The sequence below is a fragment of the Schistocerca americana genome, chromosome X (assembly GCF_021461395.2).
Source record: "Schistocerca americana isolate TAMUIC-IGC-003095 chromosome X, iqSchAmer2.1, whole genome shotgun sequence".
Taxonomy (NCBI): domain Eukaryota; kingdom Metazoa; phylum Arthropoda; class Insecta; order Orthoptera; family Acrididae; genus Schistocerca; species Schistocerca americana.
In genome coordinates, this window is record NC_060130.1 from 867,588,634 (window position 1) to 867,601,959 (window position 13,326).

Genomic DNA, 13,326 nt, shown 5'->3' on the forward strand with positions numbered 1-13,326 from the left:
TAATAATTGATGATATGTATTGCTCAACAGAAATTAGGAAAATAACTGCAATGGCAAAAGAAGCATTCAAGAGGAAACAGAAATTACTTTGTGGACCACTAAACAAAGATCTGAGGAAAGGACTTTCCACATGTTACATCTGGAGCATTGCACTGTATGGTGCGGAGACCTGGATATTGAGGAAGGAAGATGAAAGAAGATTGGAGGCACTAGAGATGTGCATATGGAGAAGAACGGAAAAGGTGAAATGGGAAGACTGAGTAAGGAATGAAGAAGTATCAAGAAGAGTTGGAGAAGAAAGAAACATGCTGAAAGTCATCAGAAAGAGAAAACGGAACTGGATTGGACATTGTTTGAGGAGGGACTGTTTATTAAAGAAGGAATAGAAGGAATGGTGAAGGGAAAAAATGGAAGAGGAAAAAGAAGATATCAAATGCTGGGCAGTATCAAAGGAGACTTATATTCAGAAATGAAAATACTGGCTATGGACAGACAAAAGTGGAAGAGGCAGAATACCATACTACTACTACCTGGGAGAAGCCGACGGCCGACGGCCAATTGCGCCACAAATTGTGGAAGAAGTTACTGTTGCCATACCTGAGAGTGTTGGGTGAAATGTGCTATCTGCAAGTAATGCACAAGCTGTGTCATGACTGCTAAACATTCCATACTCCACCGTTCGAAATGTGCTGCTAGTGCGGTTCCAGGCTGTCGTGGATGTTGATGGTCGTCACGTTGAGCAACGTTTATAACCTGGAACGTAAACATGGTACGTAATTAAGAATGTTACCCTCCCATGTGGAAATTAAAACGTATTTCTTTCGATGATTTATTCGTTATTTCTCTCCCATATTTTCCTGCAAATGTTTCAACACAGTTCCGTTCTCCTTCGATCACATCTTTTTTCATGGGGTCCTCTCGAGCAGCGAAAGTTTAATTATAACCACATTTTATATCCATTTCTCAACTCTCAGTACATGGGCTAGAAATTTATAATATATTAAAAACGAACCACAAGGAATTATGCTTGCTGAAAAGAAAATTATATGTAAGTCTTGTGTAAAAATTATATTATTCAACCGCGGAAATTTTAAAGGGTGATAACGCTATCTTTGTAAAGTAATGCATCATACTTGTATCGATGGTTCTAAATTAAGATTAATTTAGGTTTTTTAGGTAGTTTCTGTGTGTTTGGTTATTTTACTAATATTGATTAGGCTTCTGAGTATTAAATCAATGATTTATGTGTGTGTGTATTGAGATGATAAAATTCTGATTGTGACATTTAGGATAAAATCAGTTAAGGAATAACAATAATATTCATGGAGAAATTATTGCTGAAACTTGTCTGACCATACCAAACCTATTGTACACATCAAATCGGACCCTCAAATCCCAAACTATACCATCGATAATGTATAATAACGTACCCAATTTGTGAAATGGGTGGACTTTGATTCGTGAGTAACATATCTTCACGTATGACACTGAACTTTGTTTATGCTTGCGATTTAAATCATGCTTTGTAGAGGAAATTTGAGTGCAAGAAGTTTTCGTATATATTTCGTAAGTGGAATATGCTATTCTTTTTGTTATTGTGTTCTGATGAAACAATTCTATGATCTAAAATAAATTCGTATGCTATACAGAACCCCTTTTCCTGCAGAACCATGTTAATGTGTATGGTCTGTTAGTAATATGACAAGGATAAACTTAAAATAAATAGATAAGTAGTATTTCAGATGTGATTTTTTTTTTTGTGTAAATGCTGTAAATATGTGCTGAGAATTTTCAGATTTTGTTGACAACTGTAGGTTCAAATGGCTCTGAACACTATGGGACTTAACTGTAGGTATATGTTAGTTTGCCAAGGAACTTTATATTGCAGTTGTAGTTGAAGGTTCCTTTTGTGGTATATGAATATTGTACGTTGAAATATTGATGCTGCCACCCAGTCTTCTCACTTAGAATCTGTATCCACAGTTTTCTGATCGATGAAACTTGTCTTTTGGTAGTTACCTGCTTCTTCCGGTACCTAACATTAAGAATATACCACTCGGAACATCGATTGTTTTTTATGAAGTCATTTTGTGCTATATAGTTATGTTATTGACTTTTTCCGTTAGTGTTATGTTTAAAAAAATAGTTCCATTGGGTGGTAATTTGTGGATACCCCACCAAATGAGCACAAGTTTTCTGGCAGATGGATAACAACAGACATAGCTGGTTAAAGGGAAGACTGGTTTCAGAATCTCTGCCTTATTATGTAATCAATTCAGAAATCCTCCAGTGCCCCTGGTCTTTCTTACATATGCAGTCTTTCATGATTCTTTAACTGTGTGTTTGTTGTGACTAAATTATGCTCTCTGTATGTCCATATTTTCAGAGATGGTTGCAGGACCTTAGCAGTTCTCTTGGGCTACCAGTTTCAGCATTATATTACGCCATTTTTGGAAGTTCAAGTTAACTGGCGGTTTGGGAGTTGTTCCTGGGAGAGGCCTATGGCCAATAGCTCCACAAATTGTATAAGTTACTGTTGCCGTTGCTGAGAATGCTGGATGCAATGTGCAACCTGCAAGCAATTCCCAAGCTGTATCATGACAGCTGAACATTCTGGAATATTTTACCCAATGTATGCCATTATCATTTAACCTTACAGTGGAGCTTGCATGCCCTTGAGGAAAAATGTAGTTTCCGTCTTGCTTAAAGCTGTTCACAGTACCAGCACAGTAAGGCCATTTTGGCTAATGTTACAAGGCCAGCTCAGTCACTCATCCAGACTGCTGCCCATGCAACTACTGAAAAGGTAGTTGCTGCATTTCAAGAATCACATGTTTATATGGCCCCTCCAGTGTTACATCTGCTGCAGTCGTACTTGCAATACGGCTATCTGTATTATTGAGGCCCGTGAGAGCTTCCCTGCATCAGCAAAGTCCATGGCTCATTGTGGCTAATAATTTCCCCCTTAGACTGTTTTACCAAAACTATCCTCTTGGCCCAGTGGGAGTATAAGCCAGATGTGGAAGTCTCTTGGTTAAATGATTTGGCTTGGCTCTTCATTGCATTTTTTCCTCATTGATGTATGATACGCAGTATGCACCAAACGCCTACTGGACATTTGCATAGTATGTAAAATAGTGATCCTGTATTTAACTTGCACTTCCATTTGTTTTTAACAAAGTGTGTTAAATGTGGAGTGAATAAGACCTTCGGCCGTGCTACAGATTATTTACTTATTACCTACCTATATTGTATATTTGTAAGCTTAGCCAACTCAAAAGCAGATTGACACCTTACAGTCTTTCCCATGCCTTGGATTATGGCTCAATTGAGTTAGTCATAACCACGAAGACTTCAGGGTGAGGGAACTCTTATCACCCGGCCACTTGTTCTATCCTCCCAAAAAAATCTGCATAAAGTGTGTGTGTGTGTGTGTGTGTGTGTGTGTGTGTGTGTGTACATTTCAGCTACTTATTTTTACTGTGTCCTATTTGCAAATGCTATATCATTGCATGCTCTCGATGATTAAAGAAACAAATAAATTACACTCAAAGTGCTTCTTGATGGAGATCAATCTGTTGGCAATACAGTGAATCCCAAGCAGCTCAGGTAAAAATAGTTCAGAATGCAGATAAAAAATTGTTTTGTAAGTAAGCTCGAACCCAGTTTCCAAAATACTCCATCAAAATTTGACATTATATGTGTCTTCCAATTAAACTGAGTTCTGATAGAATTTTAGGTAACTTAAATGGGTCTGCTGATGAACACAAGCTGCCAGTATAGTTTCAGAAGTGTCATGTGTTCTGTATACAATGTCTGGGAATTTCTGTTTGTTTTTGGGTGATGGCTTAGAGTGTGTTATTTACTAAACTTACATAGGCCTAGTGGGGTTGGTGATCCAAGTGTTGTACAGACAGAGAGAGAGAGAGAGAGAGAGAGAGAGAGAGAGAGAGAGAGAGAGTGGGGGGGGGGTGGCTGGGGGGGTAGTAGTGATAGACTGAACTGCCCAAGGACTAGATAAGTTTGCAAGTTGACAGTTTCGCTGGGATTAGGAAAGCCAGTGAATGTGTGTTTTTAATACAGCGTGCACTCTGTAATTTAATTTACATCCCTGTTTCAAGCTCTTGTTTTCCCTCAGTCTGATATTTCCTGCATAACAGGAGCACTCCTAGCCTTGAACCCTTATTTTCATGGAGGAGCCATTAGTTTTCCAGGTTTTATTTTTCTAATATAACTGTGTTGTTAGTGACGTCAATCATTAGTCGTTTCATATGGCTCATATTTCTACCATAAAAATGTTATCAGTCTGTTGGCATGGTATCACATTGTTAACTAAACCCCCCTAAACCACAAGGTAAGTAATGTTTTCGTATTATAAGGAAGTCCAAGAGCTAAAATGCAGTCTATGTGAATGGGATGCTCTTACTTTCAAGTTTACTTATTTGGAAGATGAATTTGGTGAAATACTCGCTAATTGGTACCACTTCTACTGTGTTCTCACTTATAGACAAGACATGAAGTAAAGTGTACACACACAGGTTTTTTGTGACTCATCAATGCCATAAATGTCTCCTGCAGTATTATTTTCATCTATCTTCAGTGTGAAACTTCCTGGCAGATTAAAACTGTGTGCTGGACCGGTGCTCCAACCCAAGACCTTTGCTTGTCATGGGCAAGTTCACTACCAAAGAAGCTGAATACAACTCATGAGCTGTCCTAACAGTGTTACTTCCACCAGTACATCGTCTTCTACTTTCTGAACTTCACAGAATTCTGCAAAGAATCCCTCATGCTGTGGCTAAGCCATGTCTCCTCAACATCCTTTCTTGCAGCAGTGCTAGTCCTACAAGTTATGTAGGAGAACTTGTGTGAAGTTTTGAAGGCAGCATATGAGGTACTGGTGGAAGTAAAGCTGTTTGGTGGGCCATGAGTTGTGCTTGTGTAGCTCAGTCCATGGAGCACTTGCCTGCAAATGACAAATGTCTCAGGTTTGAGTCCACGTCAGGCACACAGTTTTAATCTTCTGGGAAGTTTCAGATTAGCACACACTCTGCTGCAGAGTGAAAATTTCATTGTGGAATCTCCAGGATGTTTGTGACTTCATCAGAAGGCTAAAGAGTATTCATCTGATACGTTTACAGACACCCTAATGATTCATGTCACTAGTCCACAGTAGCCTTTTTCTTTTATCAGGGCTTCAGTGGTTCTTTTTTTTTTTATGAGAAATTAAATTGGAAAGGATTTAAAGTTTAACATCCGGTTCATGACATCATTAAAGATTTAGCTCAAGCATAGAATAGAGATGTAGAAGGAAAGTGACCCTATCTATTTCAAAGACATTATACCAATACTCATCTTCATTGATTCAGGCAAAACTTGAAATGTGGATGTGGGTGCAGAGATTTGTCCTTCACTGCTCATGAAGGCACCTGCAGTGCCTTGACAGTAGTGCCACCACACTTTGCAATAAAATTAGAATAAGTCACTGCATATTTGAAAAGGACCAGTCTCGTAGGAAGAGAGTTTGAGTATCCTTTATGACAGATTTTATGTTGCATAAAATAAGTGGGACTAAGGTAATGACATTATTTGGAATTTTGGGGCCATCTCATTTTTATAAAATTCTTTTCTTCTCTCTGTTAGTTTGTGACTATATATTGCCAACACACTGGTGTAAGAGAATTGATTTTGTCAAGGCTCTGTTTTATGTGTGATTATGTTTGCTGTTACCAGTTGCAGAACCTTTGTGGTAAAGAGTCCTTTGTTAATTGATTATCTTGCAAACTTTTGTACCTTGTCCAGCTCTTTCACAATGATTCAGCAGTTGCGGCCAGTGCTAGGGGGTGGACACCAAGCACTTGGGTAAAATGTCTTTAGACGTACTTGTTTTGTAAATAAAACTGCCTTTTCTTGCTGCAACTTAATTTATTTTTCCCAGGCTCGTTTCACCTTTCTGTTACTCTAAGGCAGTAGAAGAAGAAGAAGAAGAAGAAGAAGAAAGAAAAAAAGGCGAACTGTTTGATAATCTAAAAATAATAAAACTGTATCATTCTAGATCCCACTGAAGATGCCTTAAGAGTAAGAAAAAGGCGAAACATGTCTGGAAAAAATAAATTAAGTTGCAACAAGAAAAGGCAGTTTTATTTACAAAACAAGTATTTCTTTGCTTGCTGTGGAGGATGGCCACACAAACAAACTTATCAGAAGTTTTTTTGTGTTTGACTGTTCATTATGTTTCTAATCTACCTGAACTTGAGAAGTAGATATATTTTTCCTAGTTTTGAAACATCAGTCAAGTTTGTTTTTAGTGATAAATTAACTTTGTTACCACGCCAGAGATAACTGGAGACGAGTGCTCAGGGTTTAAAACATCTTAAATACTGCAACCACAGCTTTTTGACAATGAAAGTAAGTCTTAGTCCATTCCAAAAGCCTTTTGTGCAATCTTTGCTTGAATATGGATATAAAGTGTATGAAACAAGGCCATGATACATGGAATTCTTAGATGCTGTTCATTGTGAGTGGATGAAAGTAGTAACATGCTTTCCAGATCAGCCCAATGGTTAGCCTTTGTACAGAGGCCACTGAATTGCCACAAGCCATCCGGCAGTGAAGTGTCATGTACATCATGTGTAGTGTTTCCTCTTTACTGGAACTGACACATTATATAAAGTTCTGTTCTTGACCACTAGTGGAATGAAATTTCATAACTTAAATGGAAACAGTGGGGTCACTTTGCAGTTCACGAAAGGCAGCAGCTAGGTAATAGCTGCATTCTACATTAACATCATTATTGAGTGCTGGAGTCACTGAATTTTCAGAAGCTTGGAGTAACTAAAGAAGCCGTTGCAAGAACATATAGCTGCAAAATGTAAAAATTTTCGGGAGACACTAATAATGAATAAAAATTAAATATCAACACCATTAATGCTGTTTGTCTAAAATTGTTTGAAGTGGCTGTAGAATACATATTAAATTGAAAATATGCTTTTGTAAAGACTCATCTCACTTCAGTTTGGCAACCACTGGGTCTGTGTTGTTCCTTTCTCCAGTAAACTATGTTTGCAGTTGAGTATGCAATAATCCATACTAATTACCTGGATCATCGATCTACCGTACTTCATTACATGTTAGACTTCCTTTGATACTAAATTTTATTACGAGAAAACATTTTGACCAAGGAAACTAGATTCAGAGAAACTTAATCGTTATTCAGTAGCAAGATCATTACTGGTTGCACTTTCACTTCGTGTTGTAACTGTCTTGTGAAACCACACGCAGTCCAGCAGAACATACTTTGAAGCCGTGTCTTTAACAGCCTTCACCTTATTTGCATGGGGTTTTAAGACATTGTGAGTAGTTGATGTTTCTAGTAGGAAAAGAATAGTGGCTGCATTTTCCACAGCAAAGGTATAGCCTGCTATAGTACTTGCAATTTGAAATGAAACTTCCTGGCAGATTAAAACTATGTGCTGGACCAAGATTCGAAATCGAGACCTTTGCCTTTAGCAGACAAGTGCTCAACCAACTGAGCAACCCAAACATGACTCACGATCCATCCTCACAGCTTTACTTCTGCCAGTACCACATCTCCTACCTTCCAAACTTCACAGAATCTCTTCTGCACAGGAGGGGTCCCAAGTTAGAGTCTTGGTTCGGCACACAGTTTTAATCTGCCAGGAAGTTTCATATCAGTGCACACACTGTTGCAGTGTGAAAATTCATTCTGAGTATTTCCAATAGATTTGTATTTTTATACTGGTGAACCCATTTGTTTTGAAGATTGTTATGAAATGAGTTGTGTAGTCCAAAATGGAGCTGATTCTTAAGAGACATGTGGAGCATTTTCTGCCATGAGAGCTTACAGCAAGAAGAGAAACAAAATATCACAGAAATGGGTGCTATATTGTTCTCACACTGCATGCCTTCCATTGTAGACTGCTAAAGGGAAGTAATGAAGAATGATACAACACGCATCAGGTTTGATCCATGACAACAACAAGAAGTCAGCTAATTGTTAGCACTACATAACTGCTTTGATGACTGTGATATGATGCCCATTCGTCCCATTTTTCCTTAAACAGCCATGATTTTTTTTTTGTCTGAAAAGCTGTACTAAAAAGTGAATTTTGAAGATGCTCAAATGTCTCACTTGTTTGTGATTCTGCCATGCCAAAGTATTTTACGCTGTCAGATTTTTTATATGCAGTTTGCTAAGCATTGTGCAAGTATATATGCTAGAAAGCAGCACTTGTACAACTTGCCCTGCAATCTTTATCAATTTACTGTTAATGTTTTGCACTTTTTTATAGCACCGATTCATGTTCACTGTTTCATAATGCCAAAGTAATACAGTATAAATATCTATATACCGAGGCCAAAACGGAAGTGTAATTTTAAATGTAATATGAAAAGTGAGTTCACTTTTACCACTGGTGGTGGAGAAACTATAGAATTTATGTTGTGCAAATCAAACTTCATTGTTGGACAAGATGTAAGGTCTGGCATTGTGAATCATATTAAGATAAAGAAACATCACATGAGCATTCAAACGCAAATGTACTTCCTGATAACATACATAAAAGTGAAAAGTGCAGTGACAGTGTAGCAAAATAATTTTTAAAAAATAATTTGGGTTCATCTGAGTGCATGAATGCAAAGGAAAAGTCTATGTCAATTAAATTTTGTCAGTACAGTTTGTGTCCTGTTTTTTAATTGTCTCAGGTTTTTGTAAAATTTTTAAAGTGCTCCTTTTTTAATAAAAATTAAATGGGCACTGTAGATTGTGGCCTTATGCAATCATGCACATTTGAACTATTAATGTATCAAATTTAAACAGTCATTTTTACATTGGGTAAGTAAAGCTATAAGTGATGTTTGCCTTGGTACACTCACTAGCAAGCCCACTGTTGAGTGCGTAGATCATAAAATTACCACCTTCATGGTAATGGGTCTGAAGATGATACTGTGAATTTGAATTTGCAGCTCAATTATGCTGAACAGAACCACATTCCTGTAAATTGAAAGGTCACAGTATAAGTGTACATGTAGGTGCCTGTCAGGTGTTAATTTGACTCATGGTACTGACAGGTACAGTTACTAACACTGGAGTCCTAAATGTATACTGCATTGAAGTACATAACATATTGTTTCAGGGAACATAAATTTATGCCAATTGTTATTGGTAAGAAATAAACTTCCATAGTGGTGCTATTCATAAAATTTTTAAGTTATTGGATGATAAATGTATGTGACATCCTTAAGCGCCAAGCACTGTTATATCTCTGAGTAGTTCTTTAGCATCTTTTTTAGTGCCACAAATAGGTTAACTAATACAGGCAAGGGAAAATTTCTAGTTTACTTTAATACTCTGTGATTGGTAAATTAAACTGCAGTTCATTTGCCAAGGCTGAGAAGTACAGATAATTAAAGGCATTTTTCAGCCTTCTTGATTCCTATATTCATTTGTAAGTAAGTCTGTCACTTGTTATGGCAGTCAAAGAATTAGTGGCAGAAAATTCTGACTATATCTCTGTTTCATGAAGTGACAAAATTTTTGAGTAGGCCTAAATTGTGACAGTTATGTGCAGAAAGTTTATTGGTTCAGCTGAACTAGTTCTACGCTTTTTAATGTAGCAGTAACTGGTTACAAGTAAAACTGAGACTTTCATTTTTATGAAGAAACGTTGGCAGTAAATATTTCTTTGTAATTAGGTGTAAATGATTGAATCAGTACATAAATAGTTAATGCTGGCCACTTTTAAAATCTGTGAAACGTTAATTCATGGATTTAGAAGTACAAATTGTCAGCTGTTATATGGTCACCTTATTATGGGCTGTTTGTTTTTATGACATTTTATTTCATGTTACATAACAGTAAAACATTAAAATGCACATATTTAGGTGTGGGGTAGGGGAATAGACTGTGAAGTTGTCATATGACAATTTTTTGGGACAACGTCCATGAAATCTTTGACCCAGTTGATTCCAGCTACTTTATTTACGTCCTAACTACTATACATATCTGAGACCAGCCTTTTTGCATACTGGTATGCATGTCATATTTGTTTAGTATCCCCACCAGTGAACGTAGACTAATACGAGTGAGCTGGTGTGGTTATCAAAGCAGAATAGTACAGAAAACTCATGGAGGATGCACACAATGAATAGTTTGGTCCACCGAGCGAGGTGGCGCAGTGGTTAGCACACTGGACTCGCATTCGGGAGGACGACGGTTCAATCCCGCGTCCGGCCATCCAGATTTAGGTTTTCCGTGATTTCCCTAAATCACTCCAGGCAAATGCCGGGATGGTTCCTTTGAAAGGGCACGGCCGTCTTCCTTCCCTGTCCTTCCCTAATCCGATGAGACCGATGACCTCGCTGTCTGGTCTCCTCCCCCAAAAACAACCCAACCCAATAGTTTGGTCCCTTTGATTATCCAGCCAACCAACACATATGATGTTTAGTGTGGGCAGAGTCACTCAGGTGTTTACCTGTCAGTGGCAATAGACCTGGACCAGCAGTTCTTACATTGATTTCAGCTATTACAGGCCAGTCCCTCTGTGTTTATTTCTGTACTTTGTCTCTTCAAAGTATTTGGACTGTCTGCTCCCTGTAGGTTGACTTTGACTTCAAGTCTCATTTCTTTCTTCTGGGTTCAGCTCTCAGCTTGTTGTCTAGCCACATTTGGCTACTATAGTTTACAACCATTTTGACAATGATGGTTTTGGCCAATGGATTGCCTTGTGTGGGTATTAAAGTTTGTAACTCATTTTGTAGTTAAATTTTTAAGTTTTAATAATGTTATCGTAAAGCTTACATTCTTCATATGTGGTGAAAACTTCTTGGTTTGTATACATTGAGTTAGTGATGTTGGCATCTGATTGCTATCGCTCAGCGTAATATCCACCACATTCATGTTCATCTGTCAAATAAAGTGCAGTTACGTCCATTGGACAACTTACAGAGATGCCGCATTATTATAGAAATTAGTGATAGGATATATTCTACAACTGGCAGCAAATTCAATACAGTGTCTCTGGGTATTGTAGTGTGACACTTAGCAGCATCCAAGCCACAGCAATAAGCAACAGAAGACCCAACTCAGTAAATGAACCATGAAGGACATCTGTAATACCAGTGTGTCTCCCAAACTGGAAGAAAGCTTCCACATCTATTCAAGTGGTGGTGGTGGTGGTGGTGGTGGTGGTGGTGGTGGTGGTTTACATGGACAAACTTGGTTTACTTATATCAGTGAACCCTAGTCATGTGTTCTTGCAACACAGAAAAAATTACCATAGTGAGTGCTATCATAATTGAGCTTTAAAATACCCCTATTTTCTGCCTGTGGCTTGCAAAGATTGTCAAGTATACTGGCAACTGAAGAGATCATAAAAGCTATGGATCCGAAGAATAAGTTAATAGTGATCTTTCAAAGACTGCTGACTTCAAAGCTAATTTTAATACATTAGTGCTGCGTGGGCTTGTTATGTCGGGATGCACCTTGCTCCTACATCTCCAAGTCTCAAACCACTAAGCTACAGTTATACATTAAGACACAGCCATACAAGTAAGTGGTTTGTAACCTGGTGGTACATGAAATTCCTATCATCAGTTTTCAGCACAACTGGAAGGAGGTGTGACAGTGTACAGTTTCTTATTACCAAAGTGTTCGTTTGTGTAGTTGAAATTTTATTCTTCTCAACAGTTTGTTTTTTTACAAAGAGTGAGATAGACTGTTGACAATAGTTTGTCAATTTGGTTGGGATATGAAACTTTGTGGCCTTCTTACTACTTTTTGAGTAGAGTAGTTTATATACTGACTCATTTCACCAACTCCAGTCCTTTGTTTATATGCTTACCTATATCATAATAAGATCCAATATTTCGCAAGCACCCATTACAACCAATCACATGATGAAGATTTGTATTTGACTTATCATTTGCATGTTAGAGAAAAGCTAAAATATGTGTTATATAGAAAGAAATGTAGTCCCGTATTGATCCCAAAGCTTGTTAGAGGGAATGAGACTTATTATTTTTAACTGTATATTTCAGAAACCACTTTCAATGCAGTAAGGGCAGTCACCTCATTTCATTCAGGGGCAAACAGATTTCGCAGCACATGAGGGTAGTTAGCCTGTGACCTAGGAACAGCATGTACATTGCCGCAAACCTACACAAAACACTCAGGCGACTGTCTAGTTTGATGTAACAACTTTCATTTTTACGCCAACAAGAAAAAGTCAAAAATCAGATGTTATAAAGTTAATATACTGGACTGAGGCATAACATATCTGCCGATTCATACTGTTTTGTATTTTCAGAGACTTCCTACCAGTCTTCCTTTGCCCATTCTACCTCAAACTGAGTTCATTACTATAATTACATATCTTACGTTTATTACAGTAGTTAAAAATGCTTATGGAAGCATCTCTGACACATCAGAATGGTTGCATGAAAAGAGGGCTAGCAGGGGTAGTGACCTAAAAAGGAAAAAATGGAGGGAGCCAACAGCACCCAGTGTTCGCAGGTGGTCACCCATCCAAGTACTAACCAGGTCCGATGTTGTTTAACTTTGGTGATTGGACGAGAACTGGTGTATGGTATGACCGTTAGCACAATTTTACTGTAGCCGCACCCCAGAAGGCACATTCGGCTCGTCTCTCAGTAAATACAGTAGCAGTTTTCGGCCGAAATCAGTGCACGTTTGATGCAAAGCACGTCCTGCCGCAGCAGTGAGTTTCTCAAGGGCAACACAAAGTGGCGCCTTGCGCGGCGTCCCAGAAGCGTCTGCCAAATTAGTGGGTGTGCCGCCAGGTGCATGTGATGCACACACAGCTGCCCAATGCCACGCCTGTCATTCACTTCATACGTGCGGCCTTCAGCACTCGCGGACAACACATATTGTCCCTGTTGTCCAGCGGAGAGCTCTCACATGGCTGAGCAACGTATGACCTATGCAGAGTGTGGCAATGTTGTGCCAGAAGGTGCCACTACTAGCAATGTCGACTTCCTCGCCTCACACAAGATATTTGCATAATTTGCAGTATCTGCACAGTGCATTCACACCTGTCCCTTTCCATCCCGATGTATAGACCTTTCACCGCCATTGTTTGCCTCTTCAAGCTTTATTCTTTCCAGGGCATCAACGTATCATAGTTATCATTTAGATATGCATTGCCTCTACTTGACTTCAGCACTGATTCTGTAACTTAACAACAATTCTAATCGTATGTCAGTCGTATAGGAAGACTGAAGGACCCATAGCACCTACTCCAGAGACCTCCAGTAAATATTTCTTGTGAAAAGTCATCACAAATAAAT

General features: G+C 38.4%; 1 protein-coding gene across 1 annotated transcript in view; it reads left to right on the forward strand.

Annotated features, from left to right (window-relative positions):
• The first annotated feature begins 1,419 nt into the window (after positions 1–1,419).
• LOC124555248 (CDGSH iron-sulfur domain-containing protein 3, mitochondrial) overlaps positions 1,420–13,326 on the forward strand; it is a 33,185-nt gene continuing 21,278 nt past the window's right edge. Inside the window, exon 1 of the mRNA XM_047129111.1 lies at positions 1,420–1,566. Within this exon, the coding sequence (XP_046985067.1) occupies positions 1,519–1,566 (48 nt within the window). The 5' untranslated portion in view covers positions 1,420–1,518. The remainder of the gene's footprint in view (positions 1,567–13,326) is intronic.